Consider the following 20,864-nt stretch of genomic DNA (forward strand, 5'->3'; position numbering starts at 1 on the left):
GCTCCTTGCAGTAGAATCATCCATCAAGAAATAAACAATAATATATATAGATAATGCATGTTCATCAAGGGGGGAAAAAGAGAAAACAACGTAAAAATGGTTACTAGTATGATATGCAACTAGTCATATATGCTGATCTTCTTCTTTACCTTACATAAAGTTTTGTTCAATCCCAAATTTTACAGTAGTATATATAGATGCTTATATTATCTATTCATATATATTATTTTTTGTTGAAATTTTCATGCACGTTTACCTGTTCTACCATGCGCGGGTAGCATGGTACCCCCCCCCCCCCCAAGAAAAAACCCTTTCTTGCGTAGCCTGAGAGCGGAGGTAAACAGGGGGGGGGGGGGCTTCCAGTCTTGATACTTCACCACTTGATTGAGTTGCAAAGCTTTTATGTTGCTCGACATCGAACCTTTTTTTGTGAAGACGCTGAACCGTTATTGCAACAACATGACACCGCACCATATATTATTGGAAGTTCAAATAAAATTTATGATATCAATTGAGCATCATCAGATCAGTTATGAAATATATTTTCATATTTTACTTCTTCGTTCCTCTGCATATCAAAATGTAGCAAGAGACTACCAAAACCTCCACTAGATCTGGGCCCAAACTACAGAACTCCTTGCAAGAATGAAGAGAAATGTGCAAGAAATCAAGCGTACCCTAGCCATTACGAAAGTGATAAGTCGTGTGTTGCTTTTTTTTTGTATTTTTCTCCGATGTCTGTCTAATGACACGTTCCCATATTCGTACCACTTAAATGAATGAACGAAGCTCTGCAATGCCTAACAAAATTCGTGACTGAAATATATGAAATGTATCTGAATTTGCATTCTTGTTATTGCTAATCTATGAAGAGATTATAAATAAATATCGATAAAGAAGAGACTATGCCTTTCCACAAGCAGTTCAACTACCTTTTAGAATCAACAAATTAAAAGCCTTGCTCCTGTGCTCGTGTACAAGGTCATGATGTGCTTTTTTCTCGGATTCATTGGAACCGTCCTCGTGAAAATGGTGCCTGTAAATGCAAACTAAGAGCAGAGAAGAAGGAATTAAGGCAGGAAGAATATATAAGCTCACCAATTAGGATATGCTTGATTGATTTCTTTAATAGATATGAAGAAGATGCCTTGAATGAACTCAAGCAAGCTCATGCCTAATACTCCGTCAAATGTGAGTTCTAAAAAAGTACGAAGTGGATATCCGTATCTCGGGCTACAATGCCAGATATTGGTTGATAAGGGGCCTCTACAAGTCTACAAGGAATTCTTCAAAAATTGATCGGCAGTGGCTCTCGGATTTGAGGGGATGGATCTAACGACACTACTACAAAAGTAATTTTTACCAGCGGGTGAAAAACCATTTGTATGGGTACAGTACCCGCTCCTGCATTTTATATCTACAAATAAAAAAGTGAAAACAAACAACAAAATAAAAGTATCCTAGCCCACCAACCACCACGACAAGCCCCTCTACTATATAGGTATGATTTTTTTTTTGACAAAATATGCACACTTGCATCAATCGGAGTTTGAACCACTTACCTCAATCATCGCGCGCAAACCCTTCTCTCCACTGAAGTAGTGAATTTATCGGTACCATATCAGTGGCATACAACTTCCAATCCGTTCTGACTTTATATGGTATCCTATTCTTTTGTATTAGCTCTGAAATCGATTCGTAGAAATAGGCGACGCGATCACCCTGCTCCTATAATCATGGAAGTACTCTGTTTATAATCGTGTAGTAATAATTTTGTTAGCAAAAGCAAGATGTATACTTTCACTGGTTCACTGTGTTTATCCCTAGCCCATTATGCGCTCTAACCAAATACGAGTTCCAAGAAAAACAAACAATGTAAAGCTAATGGCTATCTATGCCTCTACTACATCACATGATACAAATTCTAATCAAATTTTTAAGTAATTAGGTGTCGAGAGTGATAACATGGCGATGACTGCTCTCTTAATAATATCCACAGTAGATTATAAATACCGTGAGACATGTACGTGTAACTCCGCCCCGAAGCTAAGAACAAACTGAGTAGTATATTCCGCCATACAATTGTGTGTATATCATCGGTTCCTAAATAATCAAACAAGTGCATCAAACGAGAGTGACGTTTACCGGCTACTGTACGATGTTATATTGCATTGCATTTCCTGTAATGCAAGGACTTCGACGGTGACCGGCCAATCCGTGCTGCCAAGGTGTGCCTGGTAGGCTGCTATGTGCTATCAGAGCAAGTATTATAGTGCCACTTCAGCCGGCTGAGAGATGTACAGGTCAGCAGAAATCGTAGTTGGCGGAGAGAGAATAGAGGAGAGAGAAGAAAGCGACCGACTCGTGAAACGCCGGCTTCAAACCGGCGAAGAGAATTGTACCGCAGCTGCCCCCTCTGCATGCCGGCTGCTGCGTCCGCAGAGAGCATTAATTGGTAACGGAGTCCACTGCCACCGCTGCATGCCCCACTACCACCGCTGCATACCGTGGCATTTTCTCAGCCGGCAGTGGGCTGGGTTATAAGCCCTGCTCTCAGAGGAGTACACCATACCTTGGTAAGCACCCACCAATACCAGAGGAGGCCTCTCGCACCATGCATCCATTTGGTCGTGTCTTGCCGGTGACGAGTCTTCTGATCGAATCATCATCAACTCCTTAGTAGTACTTGGTTTCGAACCATCGCCCGCCACGACTTGACGATGAATGTGCAGTGCCCTTGGAAAAAAGAATTATTGGACGATGAATGCTGCCAATGGGATGGGTAGGATGTTCCATCACTTCACTTTCGGTCCATGATTTGATTTGAGAAGTCGCATCAGATGCATGCCCATCTTCTTGACTCCACTCTGTGCTGCGTCCGCCTCCCACGAGTCAGTCAACGCGGTATCTACTCCTCTCAATGGCAGGTGGGCCCCTCGAGTTTTGACGAAGTCAACGCAAGCCCGCTTGCTAAGTTGCTAGCTAGCTTAGCCGCCAACCCTCACAAGCTAGCAAGTAGTAACAAGCTTCGTCTCGTCGCCGATGGTGCATGCTCGCCTCGATCTCCATTCCAGGCTACGACGAGTACGGCAGGGATTCACAATGGTCGTCGTCGCGCCCAGCTCCGCCCGACATCTCCCCGCCGCGATGCTCCTCCTCCTCCTCGCGGTCTGCTGCTGCTGCTGCTTTTCCTCGGCCGCCAACGACGTCGACTTCATCTACCAAGGCTTCCAGCACGCGTCGCCGGGCGCGGACCTGGCCCTGGACGGCTCCGCGTCGGTGCTGCGCGGCGGCGCGCTCCGGCTCACCAATGACAGCAACCGCCTCGTCGGCCACGCGATCCGCAGCGCCCCTGTGCGCCTCCTTGGCGGCGGTGGCGGGAGGCAGCAGCTTTCACTACTACAAAAAGGGTCTTTGATCCTTTGCATTTGTCCTGGTTGTTGTTAGACCCGGGACTAATAAAGATTTTATCCCGGATCTAAAGACTGGCTAGGTTACTGTAGAGAGTAGAACATTTAATCCCGGTTGAAATCCATCAATTATCCCGGTTGGTGGCTCCAACCGGGACCGGTACTATTAGTCTCGGTTGCAGCCACCAACCGGGACCGATAGAGGTGCTTTTATCCCGGTTAGAGCCGAGCACCGGGATCAAAAGTAGCGATCCCCTTTTTTCTATCATCCGTGTGCGTGTCTCCATCTATGTATCTCTCTCCTCTCGATCTCTCTCATCCTCTCATCTCTATCTTATCCTCTTCCCTCTCCTTCTCTTGTCTTCCTCTAGCTGCAGCCGGCGAGCCCGAGCGGAGCACACGGGGGGAGCTCGGGACACAGCAGCAGCTCGCGTCGCGAGCGAGCAACGCTCGCGGTGAGCGGTGGCGCCGGAGCCGGATCGAGGGGCGAGGCCGACCGGAGCAGTGTGCAGCGGGAGGGAGGTGCGACCGGCCGGAGCAGCGTGGCGCGGGAGGATGGTGTGGCCTGCCGGAGCTGAAGGCCAGGTCGAGGGCTCGGACGGCGGGTTCGGGATGCGGCAGCGGCTGCAGCCATGAGCGAGAAGTTCGCGGTAAGCGGCAAGTGGCGAACGGCGGAGCCAAGCTGAAGGGGAAGGTTGCGGAGCTGAAGGGCGAGGCGCACGGCAAGGACGGCATCGCTTGCAGCGAGCGGCGGCCGCTCGGACCCTTGGCTGGTGTGATGCTTTTTTTCTTCTTCAAATGTTTTGGTTTTCTTGTTCTTCACATCGCTTGTGTGATGCCTTTGTCTGTGATTATTTTTTTCGTTTGTGACTGAGCTATTGAATTTTTATATGATTTGAATCAAATCAATCTCATGCGTTCTCATGTGTTATGAATTAGATTTGTACTTTCTTGTTGTATGATTGTCTTGTGAGATGAGCATGTTTCTAGCTTCAATCTTAAATTTCTTCTAAGTGTGATTGTATCTCTATGAGGAAGTTGAAACATATTTTGTGATGAAGTTGGAACTGGAAGATGAATGAGGTGGTGGTCTGGAGGCATGGAGCTGCGGCGGGACGAGCAAGCACCCTTTTTTTTGTTTTTTTCTTGCTCTTTTGTCCCGGTTAGGAATTCCATCCGGGATCTAAAATTGCTTTTGATCCCGGTTGAACCACACGGGATAAAAGCTAGTATCTTTTGTCCCGGAGTCGACCGGGACTAAAGCTAGTTTCCAACCGGGACTACGTGCTGTTTCTGTAGTAGTGTGGCCTCGTCGTTCAGCACGGCCTTCGTCCTCGACATCGTGACCGTCGGGAGCGGCGGCGGCCACGGCCTGGCCTTCGTGGTGGCCCCCTCCACCGCGCTCCCCGGGGCGTCCCCAGAGATCTACCTCGGCGTGCTCGGCCCGGCCACCAACGGCCGGGCCACCAACCACGTCCTCGCCGTCGAGTTCGACACCGTGCTGGACCTGGAGATGCGCGACATCAACGGCAACCACGTCGGCGTCGACGTCAACAGCCTCTTCTCCAACGTGTCGGAGCCGGTCGCCTACTACGCCGGCGACGGCGAGGCAGGGTGCCCGTCACGGTCGAGAGCGCGCGGCCGATCCAGGCGTGGATCGACTAAGACAGCGGCAGCGGCGTCCTCAACATCACCGTCGCGCCGGCGTCCGTGGCGGAACGGCCGCGCCGGCCGCTCATCTCCGCGAAGCTCGACCTGCGCCCGGTCTTCAAGGAGGACATGTACGTTGGCTTCTCGGCGTCCACCGGGAAGCTGGCGAGCTCGCACTACATCCTGGCGTGGAGCTTCCGGACCAACGGGCCCGCACAGGCCATCAACCTCCGGCGGCTGCCCAAGGTGCCGAGGCCGAGCACGGCGCCTTCCAAGCTCGTCGTCATCAAGTTCGCCGCCGTGGCTTGCGCGGGGACGCTCGCTCTGATCGCGGCGGCCATGGCCGTCGTGCGCTGGCACCGGAAGAAGGCGGCGCTCGCCGACAAACTGGAGGACTGGGAGCTGGAGCACCCTCACAGGTTCCCGTACAAGGAGCTCTACAGGGCGACCAAGGGGTTCAAGCAAAGCGAGCTTCTCGGCGCGGGCGGGTTCGGCCAGGTGTACAAGGGAGTGCTCCGGCAGCGGCGCTCCGGCGAGGAGGTGGCGATCAAGCGGATCTCCGCCGGCACGAAGCAAGGGATGAAGGAGTTCGTCGCCGAGGTCGCGAGCCTCGGGCGCATGCGCCACCGCAGCCTGGTCGAGCTGCGCGGGTGGTGCAAGCACGGCGAGGACCTGCTCCTCGTCTACGAGTTCATGCCCAACGGCAGCCTCGACGCGCGCCTGTTCGGCGCGGCGCCGCCGCTGGCGTGGGCGCAGCGGTTCGCCGTCCTCGGCGGCGTCGCCCGCGGCCTGCTCTACCTGCACGAGGAGTGGGAGCACGTGGTGGTGCACCGCAACGTCAAGGCCAACAACGTGCTCCTCGGCGCCGACATGGGCGCCAGGCTCGGCGACTTCGGCCTCGCGCGCCTCTACGAGCACGGCGCGAACCCGGCGACGACGCGCGTGGCGGGGACGCTCGGGTACATGGCGCCCGAGCTCAAGTTCACCAGCCGCGCCACGACGGCCGCCGACGTCTTCTCCTTCGGCGCGCTGCTGCTCGAGGTCGCGTGCGGGCGCCGGCCGGTGGAGCCGCCGCCGGCGGGCGGGGACGCGGACGTGGTCCTGGTGCGGTGGGTCCGCGACTGCGGGCTCGGCGGCGACCTGCTGGGAGCCGTGGACCCGCGGCTGGAGGGGAGCTATGACGAGGAGGAGGCGAAGCTGGTGCTGTTGCTGGGCCTGATGTGCAGCCAGGCTCGGCCGGAGGCGAGGCCCAGCATGAGGCAGGTGTGCCGGTACCTGAGCGGCGAGGAGGCGATCCGGGAGGACGCGGAGCTCGTCTTCTCCGGCGCCGACTCGGTCGAGTTTATCGGGTCGTCGGTCTCCATAACGTGGTCCTCCTCCGGCGGGACCATGTCGGCCGGCTCGCTGCACGGCGGCCGGTGAAAGCTGCGGAGGCGAGCACATGTCGACTGGCATTGTAGCTAGTGTTTCCTTTTGTGATCGATGTAGAGAATAGAGATAGCCACGTGTAAGTGTGTAACTAACTATTGTGTAACTAGAGTAGATTCTTTGTGTAAGTAAGCTGGTTTTACTTCCACGCTGCTGTGAAAAAGATCTTGGGAATTAAAGCATCTCCAAGAGTCTAGACAAATGAAACTAGCTAAATTCTCATTTAGCTATTCATTTAGCTAAGAATATCTCTCTAAATTGCAAAACGAGGTCTAAATTGCATCCAGAAGTCACATATTGTATTCCCAATTGTCGATTGCCTGACGCCCGGCCTTCCACTTGGCAGTTGCAGTGGTTCTCGACTCGATCACCGACACAGAAGGCAAGATCAACGCCGCTTCGTTGATTACGCGCACGGACACTCGTGCCTCGGGGAGGTGGAGCGGACTCACGCCTAGCGGTCGCCGTCGCGATGTGGACTTATCATCACCAGTCAAAAAGCATGAGTCGTAAGACGCCTATAGACCATGGCCACTGCTAGACGGCTATGGCAGCCTTGACACTGCTACCTCAGGCTGAGTCAGGATCTTGGCCCTCCGGCCTTCCCCCTTACCATGCACCTGCATAGTACATAGACACCGAGTCAAATAAAACTATTATTTAATTTTAATATGCTACTAGGGGCTATTTTAATATTTGGCACTCATCCACTGCCCTGTTGCCAGCAGGCCAGCCACAGGCAACAGTGGCTGCCTTGGATGATGGCGACCAAGACTGGGATGACTGAAGATGGAGATTTTTTTTATTTTACCTTTTTTTAATAATATTTTAAGTTTAACTCCGTTCCGGTTTTATTTGCGTGCTGTAGCCCGTTTGGTCGCGCCAGGCGTACTGGCGCGACAGTTAGCCTTTGTCGCGCCATTGCGGTTGGCGCGACAAAGCCGCCACGCTGGCGGGGCGAGCCGGCCCTGCGCCACGTGGGCGCTGACGTGGCCCACCTTGTCGCGTCACATGCATTGGCGCGACAATGCTTGTTGCGCCATGCGGGCTGGCACGACAAGGCTAATGACCAGGGCTCGCGGCGGTCCCCTTCCCCCCACCCTCCCTTTCTTTCCTCCTTGTGCCCGAGCAGAGCGGCTGGAAAAGCGCTGCCACCGGCCGCCGCCCACCCCGATCCCCCCAAATTCCGGCGTTTTGCGGGGGGGGGGGAGTGGGGGAAATCGTTCCCCATCCTTCCCCGAAGGTATGCTCCTATTTTTTCTTCCTTTGACCATGTACATTAGTAGTTATTAGTGGTTGAAGGTGATTAGAGTTTGGGTATTGATTTGAGAAATGGTGTTGTAGTTGATAGTGTACTCATGATTAGAGTTTTGGATGACACGTAGATGGTAATCTACTCGCGATTTGAACGTGAGGTAGTACGTGCATGCACCGATTAATATGTATTCTAGGATTGAGTAGCGGGAAGGATATTATGAGTTTCATTCATAGATAATAGGCACCATGGAATTGTTTGTGTAGTTTCTTTCTATGTAGATAGATGAATTAGCTCAGTTCTTTCACGGGGTATGTTTAAGAAAAATGGAGAGTTGGAGAAAATGATTGAGGATGTTGAACTTTTAGATACTTCTCCATCGTTCTAGGATGTATTGTAGTTGATAGTGTACTCATGATTAGAGCTTTATTTGATACGTAGATGGTTCTCTGCTCGCGTTTTGGATGTGAGGTAGTACGCGCATGCATCGATTAATATGAATTGTAGGATTGAGCAGTGGAGTTTAACTTATTTGGATGTCTAATAATGACATTGTCTTCAGGTTGATGGCGGAACGCAAGTGTAAGGTTGAGATATAGTATCCTACAGCATCATGCGAGGATGCCCCTATCCCTCTTGCGCTACCTGTCCCAAATTGTGAATGCGGTATTCCGGCAGAGGTGAAGCAATCTAGGTGGCTGACTACAGCCGGTAGAGCCTACTATATGTGTTCAGTAAGTGGGAAATGAACACCATGAGTGCCGGAAGGGATACATATTACTTCACAAAGCCGTGTATATTCTTTCAATGGATTGATGGACCAGACAAGTTTGAGGCTAGGATCCGGCTTTTCCCACATTATAAGGATGAGACAAAGCCACTCAATGAGTTCAAGAGGATGGTGCCTCCTCCACCTAATCCTCCTCCAATGACCAATGAACAAAAGCAGGCGGCAGCATGCATCCGCGTGGAGAACCCTCCCCTTTGCTACTGTGGACATCCTTGCAAGCTGCAGCATCCCAACCTTGAGTTCCCGAAAAAATTCACTCCACTCTTCCGTTGCAGGCTAACCACTCATGTAAGATTCGGTAGGTCTGGTTTTGAATTGGTTTAGCATCACCTATTATTTAACCAAGTAACTTTATGTTGCGTATTCCTTTTTTCATGCAGGATGGATGGCCTTTATGTGACTTCCAGGAGTACATCTACGACCCCAAGAGTCACTGGTACTACACTAAAGAGCAAATTAAAGAATTTGAGAGTGGTAAGGAAAAATGGCCGTGTGAGAGGGCTCCAAGACCACGTTGCAAATGTGGCATTTTGGCTCGAAGGGGTGTCGTTCCAACAGAGTTGGGCTACGGTTGGTATTGTGGCAACTCTTTCGGACTCTTTTGGGTAAATCACTATTTTCCCTTCCATGCTTGTTTATCTTTTTTGTTTGTCATCCAGTTGGCCAATACAGTTGATGTTGTGTAGGAGGGAAGAACCTGTGACTGGGAGATCTTTCATGGAAGGGAGGATCTTAGGTGTGACTTGGGTCGTTGAGCCGAACCCCTGAAGACGAGAAGGACCCTTGAAATAAAGGACAAGATAAGGCGTGAGCACAATGTTCCTCTTCCAGACGAAAGGATACTTTTTGGTCCAGTTGCCCTTGATTTAGTAGCCAAACATGAAAATTCGGGCAAGATTAGTCTTGAATGTCGAGAGGAACTCATCACTTTTTGGAGGAAGAACAGAAGCCAGTACTCTGAAGAAAGGATAAATGCGGCGGTACGTCGAGCATGTGATTTCATAAAGGTTTTCCCTAATGGAATGTGGGAACACCACTTTCAGTGGAAAGAGGCCCTAAAAAGGGGTGTTGACATTGATGCGGTAAGGTTGAAAGCAAAGGAAGCCAAAATTGCGAAAGAGGCACAATTGGAGGCAATGAAAGCACTTGTGGCTGACTTGGCCGGAGCAGAAGTACGTGTGAGGGCTTCTCAGACTCAGGCAATGAAGGCAGTGGTTCAAGACTTGCCCATCGACACACATGTAGTCGATAACCAAGGGAATAGTGCAGTGCAAAACAAAGGAAAGAGTGCTTCTGACCATGACTACGTTCCTGATGATGGAGATGATGATGAGTGGTGGGAAATAAATGCAGCGGAAGTTGATGTCATAGTTTCCCAAATTGAGGCAAGGAAGGGGAAAACTGTAGTCAAAGATGATGGAGATGATAATTATTGGGGAGATGATGAGCTTTTGATTGAAGGTGACTCAGATTAGGTTATTTTAGTTGTAGATGTGTGGACTCTATGTATGATTGGACTATGTGTGTGACAGACTATTTTTATTGCTAGACTATTTATGTGGTTAACTTATGTGTATGAGACTTTATTTCTAGATTCGAACATTCTATGGTTATGAAATTTGGAATTTACTTAGTTTGTATCGTGTGCTATGTAATGAAGGGTCGTACCCATTGTTTGCATTAAAATTTTAGGGTGCAACAACATGAGATGTTACATAGATCCGTACATATCAACTGACAGAACATACACATGTTACATGCACGGATAATTCCGCTTTGCAATAAAAAGTACTAGACACCTAAAATATGGATGTAGAAATACAAGATGGATAATTTGAGATTACATTCGTAAGTAGAGATGCACAAGTAGATAGAGTACAATATGTCATAAGGTTGTTGGCCAGTGATGTGGTCACAGAAGTCCATGTCCACTAACCATAATAGTTCCGCCGTCTGGAAACTGTCGGTGGCATGAAGCGTCTCGTCAAGTTCTTGGCACGCTCCTGGCGCGCTCGGTCATCGTCGACTTCTCCTGATTCTCAATCAGAAGTTGATTGATTTGATCATGCTTCATATTGATCTCTATATCCTTTTGCTGGTTCAGTACGTGCAGGTGACGTATGTATTCTTGAACATGAACTTCCATAGGACCATCAGTCCAGTAAGTGAACCCACAATCAGAAGTCTATGATCAATCAAAGTGAGTTAGATTCTTACCTGTTTACAGAAATTTGCTAACATGAAATAAAACATAGATGTGAAATATATCAAACCTCATAGTAAGGGCAACGGAAGAACCGTCGTCCCGCATCACCAAAAAGCTCGTAGACATGTACAACAGCGTCGTCTCCATGATGACAAGGTGGCCAGAATTGAACTGGAAGGGCATTGTGCGCACTATAGAATGATATGGTTCTTACTTCTAAGTTTGGGTGCGGAGGAGGCGGATCGATGGGTCCTTGCATCCACGACATGGATTCTCTCAGTTTATGTTTCGATGGCTCGCTATACTTCTCAGCAGCAACGAGATGGTCCCTTTATACTACTCTGGAATTGGTGCGCACTTGGTCCAGTGGAATCAATTTGGTTCACACGTCAATTCATATGAAAAGACTGTTGTAGCTGTGCATGAAAGGATTGGGCACTGAAAAGCCTAGCTCCTACACCCTATTTACTAAAAAGGGTACTGACTGAAAAGCCTAGTCTCTGAGTAGCCTACTCACTTAAAAAGTCAGTGCATGCTACGTATACCGGCGAAGGTACGGCACATACCGCTCATCCCACCGAAGTGGAGAGTGGGTACGTGCGCGGAGGGGCTGCAGCACCTGATATGGTAGCAAATGAGTTGTCAGAGGGCAAAAAAAATATAAATTGAAGTACTTGGTAAAACAAATACTAACCTCGCCATGGTCAACTAGGACGTGTACTCGCTGGTTGGAGTCGTAGAACGTCTCCAGTAGGGGGAACGTGGGGTGCGCCATCCTGCAGTGAAGAATCAAAACTTGATCAGTAAAAACCAACATAAAATGAACCGAAAGTAATTAAAATGATCATGGTAAGTAAAACAATAAATATAGACGATCAATCAATATTATTGCAACAACGAGTGTAGAGTAACAATGACCTCTATTGAAACTTGTATTGCTAATTATTATTTATACTAAGCACAAACTAATGTACCTCTCCCCGTGTGCTATGCCTTATCCTCTTTCTCGGGTTAGGTTGGGCTGTTCTTTTTCTTTTCGATTTCTGTTTCTTCTTACACTTGCACTGAGAACAAAATCTATGGCACTTGGAGCAACGGTTCTAGCTCCTGTCCTCATCGAAATCACCGGTGCCATAGTCCGCACTAGCCCGACCTTGCGACTCGTCCATGTCACCTTTGAGCCTTTTCTTCCACCTCCTTCCTTTTTTAGGTTTCAATAGTGACGCATCCGGCACGTACTCTAGTCCCTTGTACTCAGGCCATTGGGACGGATTGAGGTAAGGCTCAAAACTGGACTCCCATATGTTGATTGTGTACGACCTAGCATAGTACGGACTCAAATAAGTGGGGCTTTTGAAACAAAGACCTCGATCTCTACATGCCATTATTAGGTGCGAGCGTGGAAGGTGTAAGGCGTCCTCCATGACTCTCTCCTCCTATATTTGTACCACATGCACTTCTAACACCATAAATCATTCTTTCAGGGCCGTAAGGCGCTGCAAGTTGGTTCACCGATCTATCCTCAGCATCCTTAAGGTGTTCCTCCGCTATTAGTCCCCATTGTTCACCCTTATCCAACAAACTCTGGGCTTTACCCCATCTATCGACAAAGTACTCGTTCAACTTCTCGAATGAGTACTCTACAATGCCTGCAACAGGTCTTGACCCAATACCCCTAAATATATTGTTTAATGACTCAGCATTGTTTGTGGTCATGATATCGTACCGCTTTCCCCCTTCATCATAAGCAAGAGCTCATTTATCCTTGTCCACCATCTTGCCTTTCAGCCACTCTTTGGCCGTCTCATTCATTTCCTTCTCCAAATCTGCAAGTGTTTCTTCAAAAGTTTTCTCCGTGCGCCAACTTTAGTTTCCCAATTAGTTCCTTCTTTTTCTGATGCCTCCACATATTTGCTGCAAAGTGTCGCATGCACCACATGTGCACAAGAGGGGGAGATCCATCCATGTGCTCGTTAGCGCAGTTTAGGAGAACATGGTGCCGGTCAGATATCATACAAACTTGCCTGGAGGGACCCAATACATACCGCCGCACCAGCTTCATGTACCAGGACCAGCTGTCATTGTTTTCTCCTTCGGTCAAAGCAAATGCTAGCAGAACTAGTTGCCTCTCAGGATCCACGGCAATCGCCATCATTAGTGTCCCCTTGTATTTACTCGTCAAGAATGTGGCATCCATGAGGATCACAAGTCGGCAATGCTGGAATGATTCAGCACACTGGGGAAAGCACTAGAACACCCTTTGTAAAACGTGCTTGTACACTCCGTTGTGAGGAAGCATCATGTTTTCCGTGTGTATGAACCACCTAATCCCTGGATTGTAGAGGGACATGCCCGTCAAGACTCTGGGCACCCTTGCATATGACTCTAGTCAATCTCCCCACAACAGACATGTTGTTTTGCACGCCATGCTTTCAAGTACTTCACCCGGTAAGAACATATGCCGAAAATCGACTCCATAAGCGAAGGAACTGAGGTGTCGCTGTCCTTCCGAACAATACCAAGAATGCGATGTGCTAGGTAACATGCCATGCACTGTGCGTGAACTTGTTTCGGTCTCGAGAATGCACATGTGTGAGGCTGTCTTACTCTGGTGATTTTCCACTGACCAGTGCCTCTAACAATCCATGCCCATACACCCCATAGGCACCCCTTGTAGCAGCACCGTCCAAATTAAACCGGCTTAAATGCACTAACCATCATCTTAATACTTAATCAAGTTACTGTGCACTTAAAACGGTGTAACCTGACAGGCTGTCGGGTAAAATCCCGATTAAACTACTGTACTCCAGGATCACAATTGCACTTATACCCGTACCAAGACGAGCACAGGTGTTACCAGCACACAGAAATCTTCAAATTAATTTACAACACAGGTTTTACATAAAAGTCTTAATACAAGCGACAGAGTTTTAAACACAGCGGAAGTTTAAAACTGAGCTCGAAATACACTACGATAGCCACGACGATACAAGGTGAGCTCCACATCCTACCCACCGATGTGATGCCAACCTGCCCGGTCTTCACGAGGAAGACGGGGCCCACTCGACGGTCAAACCCGGAGGAAGCGGCTGTCCAATCCAGGACGCACAGATCTCCTCGAAGTCCGCAGGGACACAACCTGCTCAGAAGGGTTACAACAACAACCCTGAGTATACTAATACTCAGCAAGGCTTACCCGACTCTGGGTATACTTAGCCCATTACCTAGACATGCAAAGCTTTTTGGCTCTGGAGTTCTTTTCCTGAAAGGCTGCTAGAAGTGAATCCTTACTTTCAATATTTTAGCTCCATTTAGTATACCAAGTATTAACTACATTCGCCTAATCATCTAGAGCACACATGGTGGAACCGATTATCTTTCAGCAACTTCCAAACCAGTCTTTTTCATTCCGTTTTCATTCCACTTTCTTACTACGATGTGACAAAGTGACCAAGGTTCTCTTAACCGAGAGAGACGGCGAATCGATCCGATTTAACCTTGCAAGGTGGGCCTAACTCACACGACACGCGTAAACCCCGTCGGGCCACACACGTCAACTGTTCCCATCATCACCCCGACGTCTGAATCACGCCTGCCAAAACCCAGGTGAAGGGTCCCTCACAGCGAACTCCCAGAGAACTAGGAGGCGACATACACTCCAACACCCGCCATCATCCCACTCCCAGAGTAGCAGGTCGCGATTCAGAGTATCGTTGCAAATCAGGTAATTAGCTTACCGGTTTCGACTACCTCCTACTTCCGGCATGTGGTTAGTACTGTTCAAACTCAGTCAACACTGCCAACAACGGAACGGTCCTCAATCGACACAGGCGGAGCTTACTTTCCATCCATTCCATACCAAAACCAACTCATTTCCGCCCGGTCTCCATTTCTTTTTACTCAACAATTCATTTCTAAGCCAAAACTAAGGGATCAAGATCCTAAACTCGCGAGTGACAGTAATCACTCGACTTCTACCGAAATCCTATTTAGCAGAGCATTTCTAACGACACATGCATACTAGTATAGGCCCACGGTACCTAGGGAGAACATGCATACTAGGGTTTCATATAAATCCTAAAACTTAAATGCACAAATACTTAAATAAACATTGAATAATTTAAATTATGGTTATGCTCCGGGGCTTGCCTTGCAGGTCAGCGGGGTTAACAAAGTCTGCTGGAGCGTGCTCAACGGCGACCTCCTGCTGCTCTCCTGCTCGTGGCTCCTGGACCGGCTCAGCAACTAGCTCGTGGACAGCTTCGTTCGCGACGTCTACACGAATAAAATATGACATGCAATCGTTAGGACACAGAGCAATGCATAGGTGCTTACGATGCGAAACCAAGTTCAAACATTTAGCCTGAAGTGCTTCCTTCCAAAACAACTACTACTAACTTGCTTAGAGCAGCAAGGAGTGAGACAGAACTAGCTTTGCTAAAGTTTCAAGCAAGAAACAATTAACTAACTCATTAATAGGAAAAAGCATAGCTAAGGCAAAATAAAAGCAAAACCTAACTTGCATACAAGATCTAGCAACACAACTAACCAGATCAAGCGGAAACAGTACAGCATGCCTCACAAAATTTTCCAACGAAAGCTGCTGCTAACAAAGCAATTAACTAACCCTAGCAAGGTAAAAGGAACATAATTAGATCTACACAAAAGTGCATAGAAACAGGACATGAAACTTTTACAGTGGTACATGAAATGAGTAAGCCACTGCGAATTTTCCAAAAAATTTAGAGCCCTAGAACAACCAGTAATAAATAAACTAGGTTTAACGCAAACTGAATTTTCAGCAGAGTAAAAGTAACAAAAGACCTGCACAGCTATTTTTCCTCTGAAGATCATGATTTTAGAAACCTAACAAAATTGGGTTTGCAATTTTTGGATTTTTCTACAAATTTCTACACTTTTTGGAAGGTTTCAGCCATTTAAATGAAAGGAAAACAATAAAAAGGGGGGCTGACAGCCGGGCCCCACTTGCCAGGGACCCAGGCCCGCCCCCCACCTCCTCTGTTTCACGAGCGCCGTGCGCCACGGCCGTGGCCGGCGGGGCGGCCAGCACCGCGGCGGCGGCGGCGTCCCGGCCCGCCCGCTGCTCGCCGGCGGCGCGGCCCGGCCCGCCCGCGGCCCAGGCAGCTCGGCGGAGCCGGCGCCCGCGGCGGCGCAGGGGGGGGGCGCGCGCAGCGCGCTAGCGGCGGGGCAAGGGCAGACGGCGGCGGCGCATGGCCGTTCCCGGCCCGGCCGGCGGTGGAGGCAGGGCTAGGCGGCGGGGTAGCGATCCACGGCGGCGGGTGGCTGAGAGGCGCGCGGAGGCGGCGCACGGGGAGGCGCAGGGAGGGCTGGCAGCGTGCGCAGTGAGGGTGGCGGCGCGAGGCAAAACGGCGGCGGCGGCTGCGGATTTGGGCGGGGAGGGGGTCGGAGAGTAGGAGGGGGTTGCGAGGAGCTCACCACGGCTCGATTTGGGGCGGAGGGTGGCCGGGAGGAAGGTCGTCGGCGGAGAGGCGAAGCTCCGGTGAACTGCAATGGCGGTCGGGGTGATCTGCGGCTCAATTCATCGGAGTAGGGGCTCGGCCGCGCTCGTGGGTGGTCGGAGTGGGTGGACGGCGAGGCTGCGCAGCTCGGGGTGCGACGAATCGAGGCGGGGCGGCGAGCCGTGGCCGGCGCGACGAACGGCGGCGACTCTGCTCGACTCGGGTCGCACGAGCTCGAGGATGGGGATGGAAGGGGAGGACGGGACGGGGCAGGAAGGTTCGAGGGCGTCCGCGAGGATACGAGCAGCGCTCAGACGTCGAGGATCGCCGGGATTGCCGACGCGTGGCGCCGCTCGCCGGCGACCAGCGGCGGTATGGGCGTCGGGGCACAGTGTCGAGCACTGGAGGGGCACTGTTTGCTTGTTTAATTATTTTAGCCCGAGTTTGACCAGTTGAAACTCAAATTTTCATATAGGAACTTGAAATTTGGCCAAAATAAAAGTTGTAGAGGATTAAAAGATCTACAACTTTCGTTTTGGGCGGAAGTTGATTCGGAGCTCAGATCAAGGACAAAAACGAGATCGAACACGGCTAAAACAAGGATTACTATGCGAACCCGATTAACGCTAACGACGAACTCGAGTCCGCGATTAGCGAATTAACTCGGGATTAGCAGGACGATTAACACAGGGGTGTTACAGCCTTCCCCCCTTAAAGGAATCTCATCCCGAGATTCACACACGACAGAAAGTACAAGGCGACAAGGTTCGAAGATGTAGTACCTGGATGAGCGTTTAAAAACTCCGGATACTTGGATCTCAGGAATTCCTCCTTCTCCCAAGTAGCTTCATCTTCGGAGTGATTACTCCATTGAACTTTGTAGAATCGGTTGGTGGTGCGACGAGTAACTCGATCCTTGCGATCAATAATCTTGATAGGATGCTCAGGATAGGTGAGATCAGACTCTAATTGAATCGAGTCACTTTCAACAGCTTCCGTCGGAACTCTAAGGCACAATCTGAGTTGTGACACATGGAAAATGTTATGAACTACAGAAAGATTCACTGGAAGATTCAACCGATAAGCCACCGGACCGCATCGTTCCACAATTGGGTATGGACCGATGTAGCGGGGAGCTAGCTTTCCTTTTATTCCGAACCTTTGCACGCCTTTCCAAGGTGAGACTTTCAGATAGACGTGGTCACCGACTTTAAAGACGAGTGGATCCCTTCTTTTATCCGCATAGCTCTTCTGTCGAGACTGTGCAATCTTTAAGTTGGCTTGGATAAGACGGACTTGTTCTTCGGCCTCTTGAACCATGTCGGGCCCAAAGATTGTTCTTTCTCCGGTTTCAAACCAATTGAGAGGTGTACGGCATCGACGACCGTATAATGCTTCAAATGGTGCCATTTTGATGCTCTCTTGATAACTATTGTTATAGGAGAATTCAGCTAATGGCAAACATTGATCCCATTTCTGTGGATAGGTCAAGACACAAGCACGGAGCATATCCTCCAAAATTTGATTTATCCTCTCGGTCTGGCCGTCTGTTTGAGGGTGATATGCAGAGCTGCGAATAAGATGCGTTCCCAAGCAAGCATGTAATTGCTCCAAAAAACGAGCAACGAACTGAGTTCCTCGATCGGAAATGATAGTCTTTGGCACACCATGTAAACATAGTATGCGATCCATGTACAATTCCGCATATTGCTTGGTCAAGTACGTCGTCTTAACTGGGAGAAAATGTGCCGATTTAGTTAGCCTGTCGACCACAACCCAAATAGAGTCATAACCCTTTTGAGTTCGAGGTAAGCCGACGATGAAATCCATACTTATATCTTCCCATTTCCATTCTGGAATATTCAAGGGCTGGAGAGTTCCAGCTGGTCTGAGATGACTGGCTTTAACCCTTCGACAGATATCACACTCTGACACATACTTGGCAATTTCTCTTTTCATCCGAGTCCACCAGAATCGTTGCTTCAGGTCTTGGTACATCTTGTTGCTACCCGGATGAATTGATAGTCGTGAAGTATAGGCTTCGTCAAGAATTTGTTTTCTGAGCTCAAAATTCTTAGGCACCACTAATCGGTGCTTGAACCATAACACATTCTCAGTATTCTGGTGGAAGCAATTCACTTTAGGATCTCCCTCTGATAGTCTTCTTTGAATTTCCTTCACCCCTTTATCTTGCTTTTGTGCTGCTATGATGAGATCGCGAAGAGTAGGAGTAAGCTCTAGATGGGCCAATGTGCCATGTGGTACAATACTCAAATTCAGCTTTTCCATTTCATAGCAAAGAGACTCGCTTAATGGTATAGCTGAAATGCAATGACAGTGAGCTTTGCGACTTAGCGCATCGGCAACCACATTTGCCTTGCCTGGATGATAATGCACTTCGAGCTCGTAATCTTTAATCAACTCAAGCCATCTTCTTTGACGCATGTTCAAATCAGCTTGAGTGAAAAGATATTTGAGACTCTTGTGATCGGTATAGATATTGCACAATGAACCTAAAAGATAGTGTCGCCAGATCTTCAGAGCATGGACGACAGCTGCTAATTCAAGATCATGAGTGGGATAGTTTTCTTCGTGATGCTTGAGCGATCGAGATGCATAAGCAATCACCCGGTTCTCTTGCATCAGAACACAGCCAAGTCCTGTGCCCGAGGCATCACAGTAGACATCGAATGGTTTTGTAGTATCAGGCTGGGCCAAGATTGGAGCCAAAGTGAGAAGTGTTTTCAATTTCTGGAAAGCTTCCTCACATTGAGCACTCCAATAGAATTTGACACCCTTCTTAAGAAGTTCAGTCATTGGCTTTGCAATTCTGGAGAATTCTGGGATGAATCTTCGATAATACCCAGCTAAGCCCAAGAAACTGCGAATTTCAGGAACTGAAGTCGGGGCTTCCCAATCGAGTACATCCTGCACTTTACTAGATCCACAGAGATGCCTTCAGCAGATATGACATGACCGAGAAATGGTACTTCCTTCAGCCAGAAGTCACACTTGCTGAGTTCGGCATAAAGCTGGTGCTCTCTCAGACGCTGAAGTACTATGCGAAGATGATGAGCATGTTCTTCCTCATTCTTGGAGTAGATCAAGATATCATTAATGAAGACCACGACGAACTTGTCTAACTCCGGCATGAATACCGAATTCATGAGGTACATGAAATAAGCTGGAGCATTGGTTAATCCAAAGGACATCACCAAATACTCGTATAACCCATAATGAGTAGAGAAGGCTGTTTTTGGTATATCCACCGGTCTGATTTTTATCTGACGATAGCCAGATCGAAGATCTATTTTTGAGAATACCTTAGCTCCGGCTAGTTGATCAAAAAGAATATCAATACGAGGGAGTGGATATTTGTTTTTGATGGTGACTGCATTCAGCGGTCGATAATCCACACATAGCCTTAGTTCGTGATCTTTCTTCTTTACGAACAGAGCCGGGCAACCCCAAGGTGAGGTGCTCGGTCGAATATAGCCTTTATCCAGCAACTCTTGTAATTGGATTTTTAATTCAGCTAACTCACTCGGAGTCATTCGATATGGCCTTCGAGATACGGGTGCTGTACCGGGCTGTAACTCAATGACAAACTCAATATCCCGATCGGAAGGCATGCCTGGCAAGTCTTCCGGGAACACATCAAGGTATTCACAAACCACCAGAATTATTTCTAGAATTTTCCCTTCAAGGTGGTATATGACAGTGGCTGGAATTGCATGCTGGGAAAGATGAATATCCATAGAACCATATGTGGAAGAGTTTAACTGAATAACACGAGAGGAGGTATTGATGGTAGCACCATGTTCCTTCATCCAATTCATTCCAAGTATGACATCTATCCCCTGGCTTGGAAGGACAATGGTTGTAGTCGGAAAAATCGTCCCGTTCAAGTCAAGGGCCACACCTCGAACGAATTGGTTGGTACTTAAGTGTGTGCCCGGTGTATGAATAATATAAGCTCTTATCATGTGGTTTACTTGCAAATCAAGCCGTGCTACACATGCTTGACTGATGAAGGTATGAGATGCTCCCGAATCGAATAACACAGTAACAGGGCAGTGATTAACGGAGAACATACCCGCCATCACTTGGGTGCCCTCCGGAACTTCCTCCAGAGTAGTGTAGTTCACACGACCAGTCTTGGCAGGTACAATCTTCTTCTTCTGATCCTTCTGGCTGGAACCTTGACTCAGCGCTGGAGTCTTGTAGTTATTCTGCCGAGGTAGCAGACGGTAGTCACGTGCAAAGTGCCCCAGGTTACCACAATTGTAACATGGGTAGTTGTTGGGGCGTGGAGCTTGTGGCATTAAAGGCCTCTGCCGCTGTATCGGAAAACGGGGTGCCCACTGCTGCTGTTGCTGTGGTGGTCTAGCGACCCAACGGTCCTGCTGTGGAGGATGGTTTGAAGTCTGCTGATTCCCTGTCTGAACCAGCTTGTATCTCTGGGGTGCATTGCTGGAGGATCCCGCAGGTGCCTTTCTCTTCTTGTCAGCTTTGTGCGCCAACGTGGCATCTTCCTGCGTTATGGCCTTATTAACCAGATCGGTAAAGTTGTTGCATGTGGTGAGGGCTAGCTTGTCCTGAAGCTTTGTGCTAAGTCCCCTTCTGAAGCAATCTTGTTTCTTCT

General features: G+C 48.9%; 1 protein-coding gene and 1 pseudogene across 1 annotated transcript; one reads left to right on the forward strand and one right to left on the reverse strand.

The window, feature by feature from the left end:
- The first annotated feature begins 3,032 nt into the window (after positions 1–3,032).
- LOC120666182 lies at positions 3,033–6,695 on the forward strand (annotated as a pseudogene).
- A 10,418-nt stretch (positions 6,696–17,113) lies between these two features.
- Positions 17,114–19,902, reverse strand: LOC120667892 (the record flags this gene model as incomplete). Its single annotated transcript, XM_039947881.1, has 5 exons — positions 17,114–18,073; positions 18,566–18,700; positions 18,773–19,039; positions 19,279–19,610; positions 19,806–19,902. Coding segments are annotated over 5 exons (1,791 nt in total), but the record flags the coding sequence as incomplete, so codon positions are not given.
- Positions 19,903–20,864: the final 962 nt, after the last annotated feature.

The sequence above is a fragment of the Panicum virgatum genome, chromosome 3N, assembly GCF_016808335.1.
Source record: "Panicum virgatum strain AP13 chromosome 3N, P.virgatum_v5, whole genome shotgun sequence".
Classification (NCBI taxonomy): domain Eukaryota; kingdom Viridiplantae; phylum Streptophyta; class Magnoliopsida; order Poales; family Poaceae; genus Panicum; species Panicum virgatum.